This window comes from Sipha flava, unplaced genomic scaffold (genome assembly GCF_003268045.1).
Source record: "Sipha flava isolate LNK unplaced genomic scaffold, YSA_version1 222_pilon_pilon, whole genome shotgun sequence".
Taxonomy (NCBI): Eukaryota; Metazoa; Arthropoda; class Insecta; order Hemiptera; family Aphididae; genus Sipha; species Sipha flava.
The window spans coordinates 930,993-958,337 of NW_020272853.1; the positions used below are offsets into that span (position 1 = coordinate 930,993).

General features: G+C 31.3%; 1 protein-coding gene across 7 annotated transcripts in view; it reads right to left on the minus strand.

Moving 5' to 3' along the window:
* Positions 1–27,345, minus strand: part of LOC112683261 (RNA-binding protein Musashi homolog Rbp6) — a 433,196-nt gene that overhangs the window by 54,239 nt on the left and 351,612 nt on the right. For all 7 annotated transcript variants that reach the window (XM_025554187.1, XM_025554184.1, XM_025554190.1 and 4 more), the window contains one exon: positions 20,168–20,216. In XM_025554187.1, coding sequence (XP_025409972.1) covers positions 20,168–20,216 — 49 coding nt within the window. The remainder of the gene's footprint in view (positions 1–20,167; positions 20,217–27,345) is intronic.

A 27,345-nucleotide genomic window follows, 5' to 3' on the forward strand; every position in this document is an offset into this window, starting at 1 on the left:
CGTTACAAAATAACTAATTTAAAAAATAATATAAATTATATTTCATAAAAAAACAATTTAAAAGGATGAATTAAAAATGTTAGCTACATTATTAATTTAAAGGCTTTCGAGCACCTTTTATGATCCTATCAAATATCTTGTTCTCTTCAATTATTATAACTAATTGTTATTATATAGTATAATTAATTTTCTAAGCTGTAATAAATATGAATAAACCAAATTTTAGATTTATTTATGATATCGCTGTCGAAGAATGAATTGGATTTTATCATTATTATATCGTAAAAAATATTTCCTACTAATATTTTACCTAGTGAATAATTTATGGATTCATTGATGGAATATTGTTTTAATAAAACTCAACTTCAAGAAAATATTTTTAACATTTTGCAATGTATTTTAGTTTAAATAATGAGATAAAGCAGTAAAATTTAATGCTAATGAATGAAAAATGTAGAATAAATAGTGTTTAAAAAGGTTTACATCCTCTTTGATTATTACGCTTGCTTATATATTACTGGACGTGACTTATTTCACGAGTATTATACCCTAGTCGACTGTATATGGATCAAATGCATCTTTAAATATTCAATAATACTCCCGCTTACCACTCTTATATTATTGATGGTTTAATCCAAACCTATAAGTTATGAGTTTGCTTTTCATAAATCATACGTATATCCACATCGCGTTAACGAATTTGGTTTTACTCTACTACAAGTATATTTGACTTGAAATATATCGTAAAATACTAATTAAGCATTATTAGGTTTCAAAATAAACTGCTATACGAGTACACATATAAATGTTCATCCTCCAAAAGATACTGTACCTGAAAAATGTATTCTATAAGATTTTTCTTGGTACAAGAATTGTGCTCTTTTATAATAATAAATAAAGTTGTTTGAATTAGGAAAGAATTATGAATACACCATTGATAGTATTTTTGAAATAATATTATTTATCAAAAACACTGAACTGTTCGTTTTAAATCATTTTATTCAGAAAATATTATCAACCATAAAAAAAAAAAATTAAATACGAATGAATGAATTGCACCAAGCAAATAAAGAAAAAAAATGCATTTTTTTTATCTCATAAGATTACGTTTTACGGTAGTCTTCTAACTGCAATTATATCTTGAAATGTCATAGTTATATATTGCAAGAACTCTGTATTGTCTGCAAATGACGTTAAATTGACATAATTCAATTTATTTTTTTGAATGAAATGATACTCGCAGCTGTCGTCGTTCAGTCTTCTTTCATTTTATCTTCCTCCCCTCACCCACTTACACCCTTTCTATATCTGTGAATATAAGTACATAATATGAGAAGGGTGAATTTTGTATTTTGTACCCTTAAAACAATATTTTCTCCTGAATAATATATTTGTATATATTTAAAGTCCATGACAACCAAAAGTGTGTCCGGTGTGGGCGATAGATAAAGCTGATGAAATACCAAAAATGCAACGATATACTTTGACAGTTAGTTTTTTTTCTAGTTAGGTTTTTTAGAGATAATCGCACGCAACATATATCATTTTTGACAGTGTGCAATATGTAAACACATTTTATAGGAAATGAAGACCGGAACTCGTTGGCATAAAATGAGAATAATTTAGTGAGTTAAAAGTATACAAATTAATATACTAATATTTAGCGCTGAGTCGTATAATAGAATGTTTTGATCTGATCTCTATATGCAATACCTTCCGGAAATATCATTATTTGGAAAGTTTTTTTTTTTAAAAGATCGACGACTTGGATTCAACTGCGTGTTCCCGGTGATTGTGAAAACAAGTATAGCATATACAATACTCATTTGTGTACTTAACTAAGACTATGTATAAAAATAAATCTAAAGGGGGGAGGGTATAATAAATAATTTGCAACCATATGACTTAGTATTTCTCATTACTCTTGTTTTACGACCGTAAACGAGTGATAAGTAAATAAATAATATAAAAAATAAAAAATTACAATCGGTGTAAACAATATCTGACGGATACCGGCAGGTCTATGTGAAATACTATACACATCAGGTGAAAAACGATTATCAATTTTTCAAACCGGGATTAAAATAAGTAATGGTTTCACAGTAGCGCGGCAACGCCCATATTACGTCTTGGGTGAAATTGAGTTTAAGCATGCACACGAAATATTAACCCCCACCCACTATTCTCGCTAAAGAAACGACCGCTCCCAAGCTTATTGATGTTTTCAACACACGCATTATTTATACACACCCTTAGTCTAACAATATCGGTTTGCGTTTTCTCACCCCTTTCTTTTCTTTCAACAATCCTACTAGCCCAATACGCGACTGTATTCGCATTGTATATATTTATCGTACACGTTTATATTCGGACATATATACATGCACACATTTTATTATCTTCAAATATTTATATTCGACTCCGCACCACTACTTCCTTTACGAATAGTTTGATTTCGTCTGATTTTTTCCTACTCGTAGATGATAATGGAGTAAATTTGTAAGAACACGATCGATCGTTATCACTACACACGTATACGCAGATAAATATTATAAAAAACATAAGATTTAGTTTCAGGTAATACACAGATTTCGCATAGCGTTTTGTTGATTCGCGTTTTAATCGTTATATCATATGAAACCAAAAATAAAAATAATAAAAACAACGCATGACGCACGGGGCGACGGTAGAACACATCTTACAACGCTTTCGGATTTTTTTGCTGTAATTTATGTGCACGCCGTACAAGCGTATAATATTGCAGTAATATTAGTTATGTATGTATATATATATATATTATTGTTATTACGAGCTCGTTTAATTCGGTAATGTCGTTATACACTTTTATAGAAACCTTTCAGGTACGCGTACACGTATATATGCGTGGCAACGATTCTTCTAAATTATTCATACGCCATTGTAACAGGAAATTTCAACAGCCAACTTTTAAATAATTTAATATTACCGTGCACCGAGTAATTTTGACGGCGACGAACAGCCCCAGCGTACTCGTTGGACATAAAACGAATTTGTATATAAAAGTAGTAAACTCGTATATATTTATACGTGTACACTTATGTATAAATATATATAATTGTGTATAATGTACGAACACGCTGGATGAAAACTTTAATCAATATAATATTATAGAACACAGTTTGATATTTATGAAATGTACCGGACAACGGATAGCAGTTATATGTACTAATTTCCCATTAAACAGAACGGTTGGTCGTTTAGACGGTCACGTGGGCTCTTATCATTAAGTGTTCCTCGTAGCGTCGATCGTTGACCGAGGGTAAAGTGGGAGAGAAAACGTCTGGATGAGTGGCGTAGTGGACGAAGGGTTTTATCGTCTTGGTCGTCGTCGGTGCAAATATTTGGCCACGTTTATCTCGAATGCAATACAACCACCCTCGTCCCTCACCTCGACGGCCATACACTAACAATAATAATTGTTGTTATACCGTTTAACATAGTCACAATGCACCGCAAACGCGGGCTGGGAGCATATATTACGGAACAGCCGTCGCAGTAAAAGACGATTAAACGTTAAGGGTACAATCTGGATTCTTTTTCGAAATGTAAAAAGCAAAAATAAAAATCGAGTAAATCGTTGTATTCGAATATGGATTGTAATATTGCGATTTAACTCCTCTTGAAACGTTTATTTTTTAAATCGACAATAGTGTCATTCATAATTCTGTTCTACAATACATTAAAAATGAAACAGCTACTGGTTTTTAAACCATAATATCTCACCCATGATTTTTGAAATATATATATTGATAATATATTTTTATCAAGACTTCAACTTGTACCTACGGAGTATTTGGCAAGTATGTACGTCCACGGTTCACGATGATAGGCGAGCATACACTGCGTTCGCTCACAGATACATACATTTGTCATTTGTGTATCACTATAGCCCACGATTTAATGATATAATAATATCATAATAAATACGACATTTTGTACTAAACTGCAGTGCTGTTTTCGTTTGCCGGCGTACAAAAAAAAAAAAAAAAATCCTTTACCTTGTGAACACGGAAATGGGATTTTCCGGTAATTTCGTCGTTCATATTACGCAGTTGGCAATTTTCCACGAATTTGATAGCACAACGAGTCGAGCCCTTCGCGCGTCTTGTCCCGATGCCAAATGTAATCCGCCAGCAACGGAGCGGCAGCGACCGTTCTCCCTCTCGTTCTATCCAAACTTCTCCGTCTTCCTTCGCCCTTCTCTCCCGCAGTGTCTTTTCGCTCTTCAGCATCCCCCACCTCGGTCCCTATTGCTCATCGACTCCACCCCGTCTGGTCTACCGCGAAGAACGTAAATCGTTTTGGCCCGATGTCTCTGTGATCTTTGTCTCCGCGCTCGCACCGGAAAAACCTAACCGCTCGTCCTCTCGCGAACCCCACCACCCCCGATCAACGCGTCTCCCGACCACGCCTATCTCACTCCGCTCTCCGGCGAGCAAAAGTGCACTCGCCCGACAACGCGTATTACTTAACCGCTTCAATTTTATTTTCGCAACACACACATGCACGTTATTCGTCTTTACGTACATCTCTTCTATTCTTGAAGAAAAAAAATGAAAAATAAACGATATAAACATATCCCAGTAAATATACGTGTATATATTTATTTATTCGTTCTTAAACGTATTTATATGCGAGGGTCGCTGATGCCGCGTTTGACGCAGAATTATTTCCATTTCACGTTGCAAACAACGCAGACGACTGTACAGCTTATACCGTGTACTACCAACAAACGGTCATATTTTTACGCAATACGAGCGTGTGCGCGCGTGTATTTTTATACATATAAGTACGTGCGCGTATCCACAACGTGCATGGTCCGCTTGTTCTGTCGACCCGATACGACGTTCGTTATTAAAATAATATCGTGCGTTGCGGGAAAACGATGACGACGACAAGGATGACATACGGCAGAAATCCGAAAGCATCGGTAGAGAGAAACACTATATATCCTGCCTTGACGATGTGACAACGGCGAAAATGTCAAATCATCAATATAGCCAGAGCGGCGGATGTAAATCGAACTTTTGGAATGTCGGGTTGAGTGAGTGTATAGTAGTACGTACACGTGCGCGGCGCATAGTACACACAATAGTTGAAATGGATTACGCGTATAAACATCTGTCAATTTCTCCCATTGGGCAAATGGTTTTTCCGTGTACCTATCATTCGAATGTTACTTTACTGTTGAGGCTTAAGCGCACTCATCGCTAATCATGTCTTCGGTCCGCACACCGTTCCACTGACTGGCAGCAGTGCATTTCGTATTTTCGCGCGCGCACGTACAAAACGATTAATAACAATACTACGGTGTACCGTGTGCTCCTTCGACAACTCCTCGAATAATTACTATTGGCAAGTGTATTGAAATATGATATTATAATTAATAACGATAAATCGTTATTTTCGTTGTTTATCGCTCGTAGAAATCAAGAGTGCGTGTATCGTTTTGGTTTGCTGTGGGGCCGTACAAACATTATCGAGCCGATACGATTGTAGAAAATATGCCGAGAAAAAAATCAAGAAAACCATTTTTGATGGTCTTTGGAGGGATTAAATTTCAATAAATAACTAACAACTTTGGAAGCTCACTAAGAGCGTCATAAGTGTTTCGAACCCTATCCTGTTAACAAAAACTCAAACGGTACCTGTAAATCCTTGGCCTCGATAAAAATCATAATTATAACAATACATAGGTTGAACTTGAAGAACAATAATCTTTCCGGTCGGTATTTTCTACAAGGTTATACCATATGCTTATACAGGTAAACCGTCTCAGTTCGCGTATCCACGTTTGTGTATGTAACGAGGTCATCGTGATTTATTTACGGATTCCGGCCGATATATTATTTACACATATATATATATTTAGCCGAACGTGTGTGTACAAATCCATATAACCAAAATGAATACACAAAAATAAACGAGTGTATGGTCTTACAGTGGTGTTTTCCCTAACGGCCGCAAATCCATTTGACCAGAAAAGCAGCGTGCAGTTATAAGGGACGAGTTTTTCGGCCGACTAAAGGTGCACGTGACGGAGTAGAAACGAACAGTTGCGACGGTTATGGAATTGGGGGAGGGTGAAACAGCTGCTAAGCTGTCATTGTGCAGAAAACGCGCGAAAACGTACACACTAACACACGGACGGATAAAAAATAGTCAGCAACCATACACACTATTACGTATACACATACCGGAGATTCTAAATAATGGCTTTAGGTTTGTTTCTTTTATTATTATTGTTATTTTTTCATCCGCTCCCGCACATTTGTTTCATTACGCACGACCCGCTTTTTCTCGAGTTCCACGTCTCCATCGTCGTCGCCCAAAACAAAAGTTCCAATACTGAACATATATAATATGAAAAAAAAAGAATGACAATTTTCATATATTTTTTTTTCTTTATTTTTTTTTTATCGTCGTTACTCCGTCGCTATCAAATTGTCCCGTAAGCGTTTCTAACGAAAAACATTATTGAATATACGACGGCGGCCAAAAGAAAATACGGACGGAGCGGCAGAAAATAAAGGAAAAACAACTCGGGAAAAAAAGTTATATAAACGGATTTAGGTATGACGAGGTGACGAAGGGGAATCAATGTGTGTGTAACGATCTTGTTGTGTCAACAACCTAATGGACTATTGTGTGTGTGCAGGCATGCTTTCCGTCATTCCGATGAGAACAAGTAATGTCTGTGATAATGGAGAACGCGTGTTCTAAAATGGAGTAGTTTGCGTGAATGTGCATCAAGTGATCATGTGTGTGTGTGTGTGAATGTGGGTTTAGCCACTACCGAATTCGAACAAACACACACGTTGACGCACATGTACATGCACATTCACATGCAAAAACGTGTACGCACGCCCAAGCATTTAGACGGTTATCTCTAAAAAACAGACGACTAAAAAAGGCAAATCTGGCGTTTATTACGGTACTTGTGTGTTTTAATATCACTACGCACGTGAAATACAATTAGCTGAACATTTCGACCAACTCTTAACTTGGATATTATATAATACGTGTATATTATATTGTTCAAACAAAGCGAATACGTATACAGACATATTAATTAAATTCGTCCGCACCGTTGGATTTAGGCTCGGGAAATTATAAAAATAAAAATAAAAACAAACTTCACCAAGTCTTGTTTGGAATATATAAGTAGAATGAATTAAACAGAAGAAAGAAAGATAAAAAATAGAATAAAACTAAAGAACCGTTGGAATGGTAAACTTTATTTCGGGGTAACAAAAAAAAAAGAGGAAATTAAGTAATAATGGCCAAAAAGTATATAAATTAAAGAGCCGAAAATGAAATTACCGCAGCTGGGTATTTGGTGGATAGAAATAGTGGGAGGTAGGTGTGTAGATAGCAGCTATTTATTTGCTGCCGGTCTAACCTAATTAAAACAATTTCTTCGCAGTGATTTTCTTTCTCATTCTTACGTTATCTCCCCTTATACTTTTCGTTTAACGTGTTTTATATTATTAAACAGACTATGTGCCAAAACGTTTTCCCGAATTTCACGCGTGCTAGTTATTGCTGCCGAGTTCTTATATACAAATCTTATAAGGTTTAAACGACGTAAACGAAAACATTTGTTTCAATATGTCTACATAATTCAGCAATAACTTGTAACTAAAGAACATGAATCTCCATATAAGTACCATGCAAAGTATATGCACATATAATAAAACTTTTTAAACACTTGCAGTCAATGTTCGATCGAATTGCACACATATGTACTCGTATCATTTATTATATCGTATTTTTATTTTTGAATTAATAATTTATAATAGTGTATTATACTAGCATAAGTGTATTTGAATAATATTCAGTTTGCAGACTGCCGCAAGTAAATTAAATAAATATTTCTAACAGTCCGTATTTTAAATTATTTTATTTTCTAAAGCACAATTTTTTTAAAGTTTTATATTCTAAAACATGGCTTTTCTAAAATTTTAAATTTTAAAACTCGTTATTCCAACACAGATATGTATTATTAATACCGTATATATATTTTAATATAAAAATGTAATGTATGCCATACAAATTATTTCTATGTTTATGGATATGTTTATGTATGAGAGTAATAAAACGGTGTACATTATACATTTATAACTAAGAATCTAACATTATGGTTAAGCAGTTGTACACGTAATTATTCTTAGCGAATTTCCTTATAGTTCTTATTTTTGAAGCATTAAAAATTGGTAATACTTAATGCTTAATTGTGTTTAAGAATTAAAAATAAAAATACAACGTGGAAAATACTCTTCGAATATATATAAGTATGAATTGAACATCTATTAAAATAAGCAATATTGAGTATATTAGATTTATGAATTTAATAATAATTATCATTTTAATTAAAAGTAAGTTTTAAGAAAAATGTAATTTAGAAAAACTGAAGTCATATGACTGATGTTCAAGCTCAACATCATAAATAAAATGGTTTGATTGATTGATGGGAATGTTTTATCAATTGATAGACACAATAGGTAAATTAATACTAACAAAAAAGGTTATTTGAATAGGCTTATTATTGAGATAACATTTTACTTTAAAAAAATATAATTTATCGGACTAAAGAAGAAAGAAAAATATATATTTCTGAATATTTACTTTCTAATTCGATAAACTAAGTAAATTATACGAATTAAGCAGAAGTAGTAGATAATTACAATAAGAAGTTATTTTTCCGGTACATTTAAATAAACTGTAGTAAATGTGCTTTATATAAAATGTTGATTATTTTTAGTTAGGTAACACAATGGCATTGCAATCGTCGAACTTGATTTTAATATCTTAACTCTTTTTTTTTTTTTTTTTACCAATTTAAAATCGGTATTGTTGAACATTTGAGTGAAAACGACAAATAATATATAGGGCATAGGTGTATATATATAATTTATCAAATGGTGACCAAAATGTACGTTCATTACTGCTCTCGGGGGAATCAAACCAAAAGTTTTGATAATCGTTTAACTTTCCCAAGAGCAATATTTGCCCCTCACCAATCGTCTTTGCCCCCCTTGCATACCATCAATAGCACACATTCTTCAGCATCCGGGTCTGAAACTACGTTCTGCATTGTCTTTTCCAATTACATCATGAAATATGCGCGCGCGCACACACACACACACACACACACACATATAATGGTGAAAGGCGACGATTACGGTACAGGACGAGTACGTACGATGTACGTCGTTGAAAGGGGTAGCAGCGGGGCTACCAAGAGACGGGATGGATGGGGTGTGATCGCGAAATGCCAACACAAAATCCCATTAAAAATTTACCGGTTGTTGTACGTTTATGAATAACAGTAAACTGCCGTACATCCTGTGGTTTTTAGACGCGAAGCCGCCACTTAATTTTCTAGCCATCAATTTGACGGCGGTTACACGTTAATAACTATCCTGACCTCGAAAATTATTGAACAACGATTTCAGTTTCATGCGCGGTGCAGTTTATTCGCTCCACATACCGAATCCAAATCCTAACGCGAATTAGTGTCAGTTCTATATCGAATGTAAAATTACCTAGATATATAACGTATATATATATATATATATATTTGCGTGGATTAAGAAACGTTCCAGGATAGTTTAATCATCCCAACCCAATATAATTTTCTACCACCTAAGCATTTAAAACCCGATGAAATCGTCGAAAATCGTCGATGGCAGAAATATAAAAATAGATAAAAAAAAAAGGGAAATTAAAAATGTTAAGAAGCGTAAACAATATATTAGAACAGAAGTCTTGCACCATTGACTACCGCAGTCGGGTAGAATTTGTACAATATTATTGTTGTCACAACCAAACGATGTACCAGACCAACCGGGAACGTACATAACTGTTTCGGTCGTGTTGACGTCAAGGAAATGCACAGAGTAGAGCAGCGTAAATTCCTGTTGTCTCGTCCACAGCGAACAAAGTCCCTCGGAACTATTTTGTTGTTTGACTTTCTCCTTATTGTTTTCTCCGCGGGCACCGCGCGCGTTTGAGGTTATTAGCAATAGCGGCGGCGGCTGTAGAATACCATCGAAGGGTGGACGGGGGTTACGAGGACCGGAGTTGCGGCCGAGACGACGGTGGCAACGGCGAGGAAGGAGTACAAGAGGTACGAGGGATGGTAAGGACAACGGTGGCGGTAAACCAAAGTACAAGAAACATTAATAAGTATAGTAGCAAAGAGCGCACCTTGTGTATGACGTGTGCGCCGGTAGCCTACGCCATATTTATGTGCCCGGGCGGCATTATATACACGCCACGATCGCAGCCGAATTAACCCCCCCTCCCCCCCGAATCTTCACAACCCCTATCACGTTCGTATAATAGTCCTGCTCCAACATAGCGTTTCATTAAATTTCATTAACGACCTCCAGATGTATTTAAGATACCGCGAAACGAATATTGCCGCCGCCGTAGACCAAACGGCGGATGGTACGTGCGTGCAAATATTACTGGCGTACATAATAGATTATTTCACAGATATTGGGAAAAACAATTAATTTCACGTCGCCATTAGCCACACACTAACAATCGTGTCGAAACTATACACAACTGTACAATTGTACGCGATGCAATATGGTTTTTAATAATATCGTTGTTATATCGCCTTGTAACGCGAAACGACCACGAATGGCAATATATGTTATCGCGAAAGAAATAAATTGCCAGAAACCGAACTCACTGAATCATGTTGATGGGATGTGATTCGATATTCTGTAAACTATGTACACTAATTTAATAATAACTGTTTATGGTACCAAATACCTATGCCCTATGCGCGTAACGTCCGTGTATAATATTTGACATCATATAATTGTTTATTATTGTTGTACGATAGGAATAACATATAAAGCGTTATTACGAGGAACATCAACGTTTCACTCGTACCGCATTTTATACGTTGTATTGCAAGCAATATTCTGATGTGATCTATTTTTGAATCCCTAAAATTATATAGAATTAGTGTTATCCAAATAATTTTCTTACATGTATTTTTCTTCGATAATAATATTCAATATAATTCGACTAAATTTAATACAGTTAACTGGTCATATTAAACAATGGATAATTATATTTGGGAAAACACTCCTTGCCCTCCACCCCTTCAAACCTACTATTAAGAGATATATCTGACTATCGGTATATTCGTGGTTTTTTATATTTAATTCGTGACGAAATTGATCTCAGAATGAGATATTTATCGTCATGTCGGTAAACAATGTTCAAAATGTTAATTTAAAACAAATATATTTCTTACAACGTTATTTAGACACACAAAATCAAACATCAAATTGACTTCTGTTCATTACAATACAACAATAGTAGGTATACAATTTAATAACAACTTGTTATAAAAAAAAAATAAATATAACTGTCAATCGACAGAGAAAAAAAAACAGAATATATTCCATACTAAAAAAATAAAAAAATATGTAAAGAAATTCGATTAATCAATATATTCTTGCAATAAGATAACTATCAAGACAACTGCGTATCCATTGATTTATTATTATTTTATTTTTCACCGGTAAAAAAGAGAAAAAATAGTTTATCAACAATTCATAAGGTTTAAAACGTTTTGAAACCTTAAAGTCTCAATGGTTATTTATTATTTACAATTTGAGTGGTAAATTATGTTAGTATTATATTTATACACAGTAACTAAATTGTAAATGCGCAAAGAAAAACAAATAAAAATTTACTTTTTACACATCAAAAACTCCAATAATTAATTTATTCGTTTGAACATTATGTTTATATGATAATTTGTCATAAATTATAGTTACCTATATTACTGATGTTTTTAAATCATTAAAAATCATTAAAAATTTACAATTAATATAAGATTATATTTTTTTATACTTACACGATGCATTATACAGGTAATCTTTTATACTTATAAAGTGACTTTATTATTGTAATGACCATGTTGTAAAGTCACTAATGAGCTACATCATGCTTCATGTAATAAGGATAATTAACATCACTAATAACTAAAGACTGGATTTTACATTAAATGCATGTTGCTATTTTCAACATTATATACATATCCACAAATCTTTACTTGATTGATAGAATATCAAAATGTTATACTGCATATTAAAGTATATTCTGACGTTAGTGTATGTTCTGCATATTTTTTGCATATTTTAACAAAAAAAATCGTACAAAAATACATCTAAATATCCAAAAAGGTGTTGAGTAAAAAAAAACTGATTATACGTACGTAAATGTAGGTTACTAAACTTCATAGGTTGGTTGTACGAGTTTTATAGTGGAGACATGGCTTTACCTATATTATCTAATCTTGTTCATAAAATACCCAAAACAGCATTAATAGATACATTATTACAAGCACTACTACATTTATACAATTGTTGGTAAAAATTACGTTGTAATTTATTAACGCTGAGCATCCCCATAGGCTGGCAACACACTAGCGTTATTTTACCGCACAATATTTCTTAACTTGGCTTTTTGAACAACAATTCTTCAATGTGTGATAACATGGCAGATATGGTAGACGAAAACATTTTTTTTGTTTTTAGGTTACAATTTATTAATAAAAAAGAAAAAAAATCAATAGGAAAATGTGGGTTCATCCTTTAGTCAGTTCTCGTCCACCCTAAGTGCGTTTATTTTAATTTCCGAAGGACTCAGAAGTGATCCTGATAAGTTTTTTAAATTATTTTCGTATGATTTTCATCATTTTTTTTAATTTACCTATAATTATTTGATCCTTTATATCCAGTTCTTCAAATCCCGGTTTTATTATAAAAATATGTCTCTTCAGCATTTCCTTTTCTCGTTTTGGTTCGAATATAAATCTAACGTCATATCTCATAACAACGGCCTCTCATCTACTGAGGTAATCAAAAGATCAATGTCCAAAATATCATCTTCGAGCATATGAATTTCTTCATCTGTTGAGGACATGTTGAAATCGATTGACATTGCAATTTGGCTAGTAGCACAAACACGACTACTATAATCAACGATAAATAACAAACTGTCTGACTGTCGGGCGATTATTACGGCCAATGTGAGGCCGCTTATTTAATTCAATGCATATTAACAGCAAATACCTATCGGGTGGTATTTTTAACGCACGGTATAATCAAGGTGCACGTGACAGTTTTCGAAATATCGCGCTATAATTTTACTGCATGACACTTATGTGTTGTGTTCTATTCATTTTAATGTACTTTAACAAAGCGCGTAGTAAAATTACGGCGTGGTAAAAATATCAAGCGGTAAAATAACGCTAGTGTGTTGCCAGCCATGTGTATTGTTTTTACAACACGTTAGGAGACATTTTTATTGATATTTTTCATGTACCTGTATTATTATTACATGAATTTGTTTTTTATCTCTTCATTGTTTTGATATAATATTTAGCAATTAATTCGTAAATAGTGTCTATTAATGATATATTATTTCAGTCAAAGTTTTAAAATAAGCAATTTTTTTATTTTTCTGGTATCCGACTACAGTAAATATAAATTATTATCATTTATGAATGGGTAATCAAATATTTGCAAATATAATTGTTAAATATAATATAATAATTTATTATATAATTGTTATTTCTATAATTTCTATAATTTAACTAATTACATTTCCGTATTGCATATTTGAATCTTACTTTTCATTTTTGAAAATTTTAATAAAATGAATAAATAATCATCACTACAAAATTAAAATTTAATATAAAATTTAATAAAAATTTAAATTTTGTTTTGCATTTTTTTTTTCTTGCATATTTTGACTTTTTTTAGTGCATTTTTGCATGCCTATTTTATAATTTAAAACGCATATAAATCCGGTCTTTACTAATAAACATCAATGATTTGATTAAAACATTTTGTTTACAATAACGAAATTGTATAGTTTTAATATTTTAGATATTTCTTAATACAATTAAATATATATACATAACATATTTGAATGTTCACTTTTTAAAGAAAAACTCTGACGAACTATAAAAAAGGTTGATTTTAAGAGAAATATGATAGTATACATAAATATATATATATTTATGTATACGATCATTATAAACAGAATTTAATTCATAATATATATTATATATTATGAATTAAATTCTGTTTATAATAAATATACGTATATTTTCTCATTATATATTTTTCAATAAAATAGTTGTACAACGGGGAATATTTTTTTTTCATAATGAAGCTCTTTTTTGTGTGTTTATTTTTTTTTATTCACCAATAACTGCGAAAACCATAGAAACACTTCAGACACGCGGCGAATAGGATAAAAGTCGGTAAAGTAGATGCAAGGGCACGGAAAAGAGCGAACGATGGAGATATTAATCACGGAAACAACACTGGTCGCCCGTCGAAATATCTGTCGGGTATACATCGAAAGTCTTGAGGATTGATTAATGGGTGGGGAATACGAAAATCTTTCGCATTTTGTATGCCTGCTCCAGACGTAGCCTGTCAAATTATCGCGGAGGGCTTCCTTTTTGCAGTGAAACAACGCTTTTTGTATAAGACAATCGTTTTCAATCGTTGGCCTTTCGTCTGCACCAATAGTCCGATATGCATTTATCTTATTTTTTCACCTCTTCACCAGCTAATCCCCAACGCATTTTACCTTATAGCAAAGCACCCCTTCCATTTTAAAACCGTTCTGTATTGGTACTTTTAACAGGATGAATTACGGATATTTCACTTGGATATAAAAACGACAGGAATAGAGAAAATAAGAGACAAAAAAAAAAAAACATAAATCTCTGATAGATAATTGATCTGTAGGGTTTAGAAGGGTTTACGAAGTGCTCGTTGAGTAATATAAAATACTGACTGAATGGGCTTGTACAAATTTATGTCGGAAGAGCCATTCCTATTTAATCTACAAAATTCATCCCTCTTTTACGTGCATATTAAGGATATTCACACATACACCATGACATGAGAAAATACATATTGTCTTCCCGTGATAAATTAACTGTAAATTAACGTAGTTATTTGTTAAACTACGCTGATCGACATATCGTAATATTTTAAATATTATTTCATAATAATTAAATTAAATAATTGTACAGTTATTTTAAATAAATAAATAAATATATTGTTTTTTTTTTTTTTTATTTATATAAAGGCTTCAATTACAAAGATTATTAGCCAATAATTACAAAATGTTAGTTTTACAATATAAAAGATGACAATATTTTATTATTATAGGAATACAATGTGAAACATTATAATATTTAAAGTTTTTTATCTAAATCTAATTTTTTTAAAAATTTAAAAATGTTGCCGGAGTTATGTTAACTGAGAGCTTCTTCGAGTGATCTTGGATTATTGAGAAGAAAATGTGAGATTGAGAATTTGGGGCAGTCCATAACAATGTGTGCAATTGTAAGGGAAGTATTACATGTGTCACACGTGGGGGAGGGGGTTTGCTTAGTTATCAGATATGAGTGAGTGATATGAGAATGGCCTATTCTGGATATGTTTATGATTATCTGTTCTCTCCTTGATGCGTTCTCTGGATATGCCCATTTGGATACAGTTTTTTTTGTTTCTGAGTTTGTTGCTGGAGGGAATTGAATCCCAGTTATTTTGCCATATTTTTATAATCCGTTTATGGGCTTCATTCGTGAGATATTTAATTGGTAATTTATTTATGATGGATATTTATTTATTTATAATATATTTATGTACATTTATTTATTTATATATTTATTTATTTATTTATAAATATATTGTATATATATAGAAATAAACAAATGCTTAGCCTGGAGTATTATTATGTTTGTAAATTATGAACGGTTTTGAATTAAAAATTCATTGTTAGGTATATACAAATTCAATAAAATCGCGACTAATAACACTCCAGGCTAATCATTTATTTATTTATTTATATATTAATTTAGGAGTATAAACTATTTAATATTTTTTTTTATTCTATTATTGATTATTTTTAATATTACTCATTCAAAAATAATTAATACATATTATTAAATCGAAGTAAGAAAAAAAGTAAGTCATATGAATTCAACCAAACAAAAAGTTCAACGATTATTAATTAGACAGGGACGGCGCGAGGGGGGAGGGTAATAGAGGCAGTTGCCCAGGGCCCCACGCTTTAAATTATAATTAAGGCCCCACGGTTCTGATTTAACTGAACTTAAAATATTTTATTAATATAAATTATAAGACCCAACGTTTATTTTGCTCAGGGTCTCACAAACTCTAGCACCGTCTCTGTAATTAGATATGATGATAGTGACTAGTTAATTGTTTTCATTACATATTAAATATTATAACTCAACTATTATAGAGTTTTATTTATTTATTTATATATTATTATATTAAAGTTTTATGATTAATAATTGTTTCTTAAAATCAATGTTCTATAGATTAATTACAAAAATGTACATAAGTAGTAAATTAAGAAAAAAAAAATTCTAAATTCATGGATATGAAAAAATATGAACAGGCATCATAATTTCACAGATGACAAATTATTTTTATATAGACTATGGAATTGTACAAAATTGTGTAAAAAATGCGTACTACGGATAATGATCGTAATTTCTCATCAAAAACTATCGATAAATTTACAAGCACGAAAATTAAAAAGTAAATCAATTGTATATCACATGGAACATAAGTAAATTTTTTGGCATGTTCATTAAAATATAAAACAAAAGTAACCACGATGAAAAATGGGGTTAGCGTATTGAATACGTTATGGATGAAGTATCCACGTGCTTATTGTACGTAAACAAAAGGGTTCAGGATTACATTCAGGAAACGAAACAGAGGGAAGCATTTCTCCCCTCGACCCGTCACCTACTCAAGCACACAACACTTTTTCCAACAAGATATGGACAACCGGCAAGTACGGTGTAATGAAGGGGGAAGAGGTGTTTTCTATAAAAAGAAATTCAGCAAATCCCACCCCACCATCACCACCCCGACATTACTGCCGCCGCCGCTACTGCCGCCGACAGCGGGGTATACACATCGTATCGATTCCTATGGTTTTTACCAAAAGCGACCGATGCTTTAGTAAAGGGAAGGTTTTCTCATCCCGTATAGTTTATGGTTTGGAAAAAGTGAAGGAGAATGTGGCAGCGTCGGCGGCGGTAGTGGTGGAAGCTACGCAGACCCCCGTTGACAGCAGAAGACTAATGACTGGTCCGGGTTATATCGCCCTCACCAACGTTTTGCCATCACGAATTGTCCCTGCTCGTCTTTTATATTAAAAAATAAAAATAAACAAATAAATAAAAAAAGAAAAACACATTTATACATTATATTCATTGTATATTATTCGTGTGGTTATTATTATGCCAAAAACTTTTGGTCCCGTCATATTTTTTATATTTATTTAATTTAAAAAAAAATTATATCTCGTCTGTTATATTGGAAGAAACGGTGACCAAACTATTATAACTTCGTTTTACTCATTTGAAACTTGGATTTTTTAATATTAAAAATAATAGTCATAATAATAAACATCATTATTTAGAATGGAAAAGAAAAAAAGACGTAAAAACGTAAAGAAAACATGTCACAGACGTGTTGGACATAAAAACGCCGTTTCGTGCCAGAATAATTAAAAAACTCTTTTTTGGGGTAAGTATACATACTAATACGATGATAGAGATTAAGAAAGGGTGAGCTAATTTTCCAGAGTGAAGCACCGAGATGGTTTAATCCCAACAACAGGGCCGAAATTAAACCTTAAATCTAGCTAAATCTCGGTGAGTATCTTAAGTATTTTTTCTTCTCTCTATCCTCTCTCTCTCTCTCTCTCTCTCTTACTTTACCTTTTTTTAAATTCTCCCCTCGTACCTCCGTTTTTACTTACACAAATCTTCGTTTTCTGTATTTACAATTCACGGACGAAAACGAAAATAGTAGAAATGAAGAAGTACTCATTCCAATTAAATATGAAATATGAAGTGCACAACTATTATCAACCAAGAAATCATTCATACACTACATACTATTTCTTACTTATATGTATGATCCCCTTCATCTCATCATTAGGATCTATAATAATAACTTAAAATCCAATACATTTAAATGTATGTTTTTATATAAAATTCACTTTTATTTTCTAGAATATGTTTAAAAAAACAATAAGATGAAAAAGAAAATAATTATTAGTCAGGGAAAACTATACACACGAGTGCAGAAAATTAAATTGGCTCAGGATTGACTGAGGCGCTGAAATAAGATAATAACCAATGCACCCCAAGAATTATACGGCCCTAAGGATATTGCTTTTTCTTTAAAAAGACCATTAACTCCAATCGAGTTCCTTTTTTTTCAATCAGTAATTTATCGCCGGCACACCCGGACTTCGTTTTTATCCCAAGAGCCAACTCCAAAATATATAATCAACATAATTTATACAGAGCATCAGTAAAAGTAAATAAATACTCATATTCTATTCCTTAACAGAAAATTGCATTTTAGGGAATTTAAAAAAGTATACACAAATAAATAACAAATCTCATAATTCTATGAGAGGAAATTGAGTTAAAAATAAAATCAAAGATTTCAATTGATATTAAATATATTACATTCGTTTTAAAATTTAATGGAAAGCAAAACCTTGTTCATAAAATTCGAAGATAATAGTATTATTAACTTATAAATAGAGATTATTGGATAGAAAAAGATTAGTTTAATGAAAACAAAATTAAAATATTATATATTACTATATACATTGTACATGATAAAATTTCTTGACTTGAATTGAAAGTGGAAGATTTAAAATTTTCATTATTCAATTATAAAAATGTATACAGCTTAAAATCATGTAAATGTATATACGTATATTACGTAATAAAAATATATTTTTAAAATGTCTGTCCAATTGTGAATATTAAATTTAGTATTTTAGATATACGTTTCTCCAGCCCCCCCCCCCCCCCATATTGATTTTGTCAAAAATATTTGCATTAATATTTAGTAAATACAAAAAAGCACCAGACAGGAAACTTTCAAAAAATTACTTATAAATCATAAAATATTTGAGACAAAAGTTTTGCAAAGAATTAATTTTATTTTCAGGCGTGTTGGAGAAACGTCTCTCACACTCCACACTATTTTTCGAATTTCTTTTAAAATAAACTCATACAAATTCTTTTATCATACAAATCCAAACAAATCCTAACTAAATATTAATGCAAATAATTATGACAAAATTAATATGAGGGGAGGGGCCGGAAAAATGTACGTGTATTCTAGATCGGTATACATACCTATTGTAAATGTCTATAATACGCAGAAAATATAATGGTTGTATTTATTTGTTTTTTCCCTTTAGAGACGACGTAGCGCGTCATCGTGGTTGTGAAAAATAACAGGAGGACATTTTTATAAAATTACATGCTATTTGGCGTGCAGCGTTTGAACTTGGCCATCATCAAGTAGCCGCCCTCCTCGAGGGTGAAAAATCTAACGTCATACACAGGGATTTCTTCTTTTTTCCTCACACTATATCTTGTCTGCTCCGTTGTAGTCTTTTATATAAAGCGACGAGCATCGCGTGAAGGCAGAGCACCCCGTCATAATTCTTATAGGCGATGGCACCGTCCTAAGAGACGCTTCGTATAACATCCCTTAATAGGCATCCTTACGGCTCCCCTCATACGCTCATTATTCAACCCCAGCCTTCAAAATGGAAAATGTCGTATATATATATATATATATATATATATATATATAGGTATATTGGTCTCTCCTCCACCCGTCCATCACAGTAGAACCACATACGATTCAACTACTACCTTTTCTTATCCCACAGTGGCAAATATAATTTTTTTTCTCTCTCACCGAATTTCTGTTTCTGTTGGCCAATAATCGGATGTGGTTGTATAAATCTGACGATAAATCAAACGCACAACAAATTTGTCAGTAGACGTTTTTCCCTTCCATTTCTTTTTTTGTCGAAAACCTTCATGGTGATAAAAAAAAAATCATTTCCTCGTTTTCCTTCTTGAAAAACATTATATATATAAGAACAGTCTCAACGGATGTCAGTTTCTCTTGTGCCTTCCTACCTATCTACGATATAATAAAAATAAGGAATATAAATAAACGACACTTACCTCTGTGTCGATTTGTTTGTTTGTCAAACATTAACATCGCGTCTTCGATCTAAAACATAAACAAGAATCAATTTAATGAACGCATACGAAAATACATTATCATATTAATGAACATATTTACATATTAGATATATGTATGTGCGTATATATTACAATATCGCGAATTTACGGAGTGGTTAAAGTACAGTATAGTATTGGCAATGGAACGTCTATCACACAACTTAAAATTAATGTTTATAGAATTCAATAGTTTATTACACATTCTTTTAATATTTTGGAGCAATTTCAAACACGCAACCTACTACTGAATAATTTCTACTGATAATTTACAGCGGTGAAAAGACCAGGTATAATATGTAGGAACCTGAAGTTTCTTTTTTTATCATAAGGCCTACAATTGTCTCAACCCCATTTTTATATATAATATGTTATTAGCGCATTAATATTTATACGTATTATATATGCTGTGAATACTTCGTACAGGGGTGGTCTGTTTTGCTGCGTAATCCGGTCGATACGGTTTTTAATATTTATTTCGGCCGATAGCGTGTTTCTGAACGTGTGTGCACGCACCCCTCGATAACATCGTCAACAACGTCGACGATACCTTTACAGCAAGTAATATGTACATAAACAAATTGGGAATATAAAAAACGTCATGCTGACTTAATATACAATTTGATTTAATTTTCACTTATAAATGCAGTAATTATTAAACCACATTGCGAGTATAATTATTTGAAAATGTATACACTTATAAGCGATTCCCGTTGAGAATGATAAAAATAAATAAATTAAAATCTTTTTTCCAGAGAATAAACCGTATGAAAACGCAATATGTACAACGAAATTCTTTTGTGATATTTTATGTACGCACAACCTTGGCTCTCTTCGTTTCGATTTCATTTTATACTACTCCGTATTAATACGTGTTTAAGATTAAAAAACGAAAATTTGAAAACAACAGAAAACGCGATGTGAGATTGAGATCAGCACATATATGTTATAAAGTCGGTATTTATAACGATAATGTATCGCTCACTGGAGAGCCCTTTGCGGTAATTGGTTAATGGATGGGATTCTAAATAAGCCGTAGACAAATAAGGTTATAATAGAGCCTAAACTAATAAATCACGACTACGCCAAGTTTAGAAACGAAAGGGTGAAAGCGAATGACTTAAAAATAAAACAATTTATTTTACGAAATGATGATTCGAAATCGCTCACGTACTAACAACAAATTTAATTAATATAATTAAATCATTAATTTTATTTCATTAAGTTTAAAAGTAAATACGAATGTGATACATTGTCGTTGTAATATGCACACATCGAGAAAATACGGTCGGCAATAATGGTTGTCACTTTATCTGTTATCTCCATTATAAGGAACTCGATAAAAAAAAATCCTCGAAAGTTTCAGGGGGCGAGAATTAAATGCCAAATTGTGTGAGATACTGCACACAGACAAACAAACACCCACATACTTGTATATTATATATATTATATCCAAGAACTTTTGGCCTCTACTAAAAGGTTAAGTGAAACGAGTCAAAAACTTCCGAAAAGCCTCTCATACCGCTTAGAAGCAACCAGAAGCGGCGGAGAAAAATATATCTAACGTCTACGCTGCTATAATCAAAACGAGGAAAAAAGTATATATATATATATAATAAATTGAAGAAAAAAATGCATGCAGCTCTATGGGTCTTCGGGGTGAATTCGAGTGTGCGGCATTGAAACGGTGGTAGATGATGGCGCCAAAAGTCTCTCTGCTGACCCGACTTTTCGGCTGGTGGGGAAAAAAATATATATAAAACTTTATAATAAATGTTTGTTCTGGTAAACTTTGAATGTGTGACTACATTCATTCAACCGTTCAATTTTCGGCTCCGTTCCTTCACTGAAACACGAGTTTTGCTTAGTTGGCCACTCCGACGACGTTTAAACTATTGACACATGATTTGTACAGCGGCCAATTTTTTTATTCGATACATTATATACACAGTGATTGTTAACTATACTGAAAGTTAGAAATATTATATTTGTTCATAGATTCGTTTCAAACATTTGTTCAATTGCAGATCTGACATCAGCCAAAGCAACCGATTTTGACACATTAATATTATTAAATATTAATACACTCATTATTTGATATTAACAAACAATATAATATTGAAATTATTCATGAATGGCCTAACATTATAGTAATTGTAAGAAAAATTTTTATATTAATTTTATTGCGCATATAAGTGTATTATTCAAATGTACACGTGGAATTCACTTTTTAATAGAATAAAAATCGAATGGTTATTTGGTAGGTTTTTTATAAAAATTTAACGATTTTTATTCATAATTTTAATATCAAGTTATTTTATAAAAATTAAACTATTTTCACCCAAAATGCGGGTGTCACTTAATTCCGAAGGATTTTTTATTTTTATTTTTATAATTTACACTAAAACATTCACGAACGGTAGGTACCTACCGAAGAAAAGTTGCTTAAACTTTTTAAATTTATAGGTTTAATTTACTTAAGAGGATGTAAATCGTAATTTCGAATACAATTTAAGAACAACAAAAACCATAAAAATAAAATTATATATCGTTACTTTTAATTTGTCACAAGTTAAAAGCTAAATGATTTAAGAATTAATGTCTCAAAAAGACTTCGAAATCTATGGCAATTACACGTTATTAAGTTTTTTTTAGCGATCATAAAAAACCTATGCTAATGATTATCATAAGACAGAGAATTATAGATTCCAAAAAGTATCTTACGATATAAATATTTAGAAAACCGACAAAAATTACTATACCTATCTAGAATGATGTGGTATGAAAATTTAATAATTTTTCATATTCGTGTAACGCTTTAATTTTGTAGTCGACTATACGAATACGCTTATTAACTATAAATTGTTACCAGGAAACTTATTTTTTTAATTTGTTTTTCTTATACTAATTAGTATTCCTATACATAAATATCTATCAAAAGTTGATTGTAAAATTATTTCTAAAAAAAAAATTATCAAAGTAACATAAATATAATTTATTTAAATTAATTATTTTTTATGGTTCTTTAATTGGATCATACACAATTTTACATCCACAATCTTCTTCCACAATTATATGTTGACATTTTTCTAATTTTACAGCCTTACAGTTTTCAGGGTAGAAACAGTGAAACAATAACATACACACGAACAGCGATAATCCAAATAAGCAAAAACAGCAGATCATAAATTTGCTGCGTGCGCTGTTGAACTGAAATTTTGGATTTTTATTTTCACAATCGGTTGCTTCTTTAATTTGATCATAGGAATCGACCCACATCTTCGTTTTTTCTCTACTCAAATTTTCTTCTGAAATATTGTAACTTGTTATGTACTGAATTGATAAATTATCCATGATAGTAGTTACAATATAATAGGCTGCAAACATGGAAAGTATGAACGCTATACAAAACCATTGGACACGAAAGTAAGGGCAAATTAATAACATTATTAGGCAACAACTAAAGGACATTTTAATACATTAAGACTTGATTGTAATATTAAAATATCTATAGTAACCATTTCAGCAAATCGTAAGACATTGAAACCAACATAAAACTAATTAGAGAAAATATATTCATTTTATTTATGTTCATAAAATATAGGTACTATCGTTTCCATATATGAATTATAATCATAAACTTTAGAACAATTATTATTTAAGTTCAAAAACAATGACACTAATATATCGGATTTGAACTTTGACTTTGTCATAAATCTGAAGTTCAATAAAATATCGCTTAACTGAAAGTTATGATACACGTTATAACATGATTATTGAAAAACAAGTTTTTGAACATTTAAGTATTTTCATATATATATATATGAGCGTAAGTGGGTATATGTATGTGTATGTTTGTGTTTTCATACTATTTATAACATAAATACTATCACAGACTACCATAGAGATAAATTATTTATTCTGGAACTAAACAAACAGTAACACACAATTTATTAGTAAATATGCATTTCTTTAAATATAATTAACAGTTTCGATGCATTATTTTTATTTTTTATTTGCAGTTGGAAAATCTGTAAATATACGTTTTACAATAATTACAAGTGTTATACAGTTAACATAAAATATAATATTAATATATAATATGATACATTTTTATGAACTATTATATTTTATTGGTTTATTTTTTTTAGTCTATGTAAATTATATTCATAAGTTAATGATACAAAAGCTTAATTATAACAACAAACAGAAATACCTTTAGATGAAATTCATTACTTAAAATGGACGATTAAATAACGGACGTTTTTCTTTCAAAACGAGTTACATTAACATTTGTTTTGATATTTTCCGTGAGTTAATTTTAATATTTTATAAATTATTTCTTAAAAACATATTTAGTATGTATATTTGAAGAAAAAACATAACTAATAAAATTAGTGTAAACAATTTTCTTATTTGTATAAATCACAATTGTTTATATAGGCAGACGTCTTTTATTAATTTTCTTAATATTATGTACCTAAAATAATTTCATAAAAAGTTATTTTATTGGTGTAAATTATACAAAAAAACATTATATTATCTGAATGTAATATTTCGATTTGGAAGGGTCAATATTTTCTTATTCTACATGAATTTAATAAAACCATATTCACCTCAGAGTATTAAGTGATAAATTTCACAACCAACCTCGAGTAGTAAATATTCACTACCCCTCGAGACTAGCGAGTAAATTTATTAATAATGGGTATAGTTATTACTTTCAATTGAAAACACACAGATATAGTTTGTTATATATAATTGAACATTTCATGGATTCTTCCAGGACTCTGGGAGAGCCTTCTCAAAATTTTTATAAAACTAGAAATTATCTCTTCCGTGCTGTGAACACGTTTTTTTCATCTCTTTTTTTTCACTAAACAATGATTACATTTTTGCTACCCCCCTTATTCATCCTTTTTAACATTATTTTTCTACCAGAAAACAAAGGAAATCCGGTCCCCGAAGTTCCTGACGCCAGTCCTCTGCCCCTAAAAACGTTATCATTCAGTTTCCGTGCCATTGAGCCGATTTTATTGTACTCAACGCGATATCAGTATTTCACCACCTCCGCTCATGCACTTGTATACTATGCTTAATGCTTGAAAGGTCAAATGACAAGATTGGGTTACACAAGTAAAAAAATAAAGAAAAAAGAAACAAAATACGGTGTTCGAAAACCCGTTTCTGGAGTGAAAACTTTATCAACGATGAATTTAGTTATTCTTTTCCTCCATTAAATTTGAATGTCTTTTATTTTTACCACTGTTTTATTGGACAAATATAGAAAGAAAAAAATAAATGTTTGTAGCACCATTTGCACGCCCATTCGTATATGTGTAACGTTTTAGTATCATAATTTGGTATGGTATAACACAACTAGTGTTTGCAAAGTTATGACCTCTATCTCCCATAAGAAAACCGCATGTGCACTCGAGAAATAAGTACTTGTATCGACCCCGTTAATATTCATGGTACATGTGTATAATAAGTATAGGATACATCGCCCTCTCAGATTTTAATCACTACAGAAATTCGGGAAAGAGCTATCAATATTTGCTATTAACTTTTTTGGAGGGTACGTTGTAACGGTGGCGGTAAGGGTTACTTGGGTCACACAAAGTTATATCGGTAATTAAATAAACGTGCGTTGTACCCTTACTCGGTTAATCGCTTAACTCATGGACACGTTTAGAATAAACACATACACATAAACAATCAGTTTTTGGGTTTCATGGAAATACCATTTAAAATCCAAAATTCATCGTTTTCCCTCCTGTTCTCACCCGACAGACGGTAGACGAGGCAGTTTCTTTCGGATAACCCTAACGTACTTAACGACGTGCGCAAGTATATGTGAGGCCAAACGAAAATACAAATGAATGTCGTCGTTTGCATACATGTGGTCTAATTATGCATACCAAGGTGGACCAGGCTGAATAAATACAATATGTTACAAACTCGTTTCTCAGCGAGTTTTCAAATCAACATCAAAACAAACTGCATAAAAATGAACATTAAAAATAACCTTTTACTTAAAATATGTTTGTTAAGTACAAACGTTATAATACTCATGCTTAATAATGCTATGAAAAAATATATTCAAATATATATTTACTTATATAAATAACTAGGGCTCGGATTTTAAAGCATAATAAATAACAAAAAAAGCACAAAATTGTTTAAAAAAAAGCAAAAAAAAGCATCACGAAAAATTAACATAAATTAGTTATAATTTTATAAAATTAAATAAAAAACATTGAAAAATTAATTTAAATTAAAAAAAGAAGTTACTACCATATATTTGGCAAGATTTTCAGAAGTTAAACTGACTCTATTGTCTGACAGGATGTTCTTAAACATAGCAAATGACTGCTCTATATCCACCGAAGTAATCGGTGCATACTTCGATATCGATGATTACGATTAGTGAGTACTGAGAGTAGTTTCTATAGGCTATATGCAGTAGCCGATAAGCTATTGACTTCTAAGCTGTGTCTGTAGATCGATAATCTATACGTTTAAGATCGTTTCATACTAATGGTACGGTCACGGTCCGGCAATGGGTAAAATATAATATCTATATTTATATTAATTTTATAATTATTATTACGGGTTTTCACATATCTTATAAATTATATAAACATGTTTTTCATTACAATAGCATAACAAACAAATAAAAATTCCACAGTTAAAATAACTGAAAAAAGCAATAAAAAAGCAAAAGAAGCATTTATACTAAAAAAAGCAAAAAAAAGCAAAAATAAATTTGTTTATTTGGAATCAGATCAACTTGAAACGAATTTATGTATAAAATTTAGATTTTTACCTTAAATATATAAAAAGAAGCATTTGATTTAAAATCCGAGCCCTATAAATAATTAACCAAAACTTATACTCATGTTTTAATTGTTTACAATCAAACCATATTTATAATAATTGATATTTTATTATGATCCAGAACTGTATATTTTCATAACGAGCTTAAGTTTTTATTAAACTTATTTTTTTAATAATTGATTGCGAAATGCATCATACATTTTAAAAGGTTATTTTCCAAAAAAAATATTTATAATATCATTTTTAAACCATATTAATAAATGGAATTGAAAAATATAATT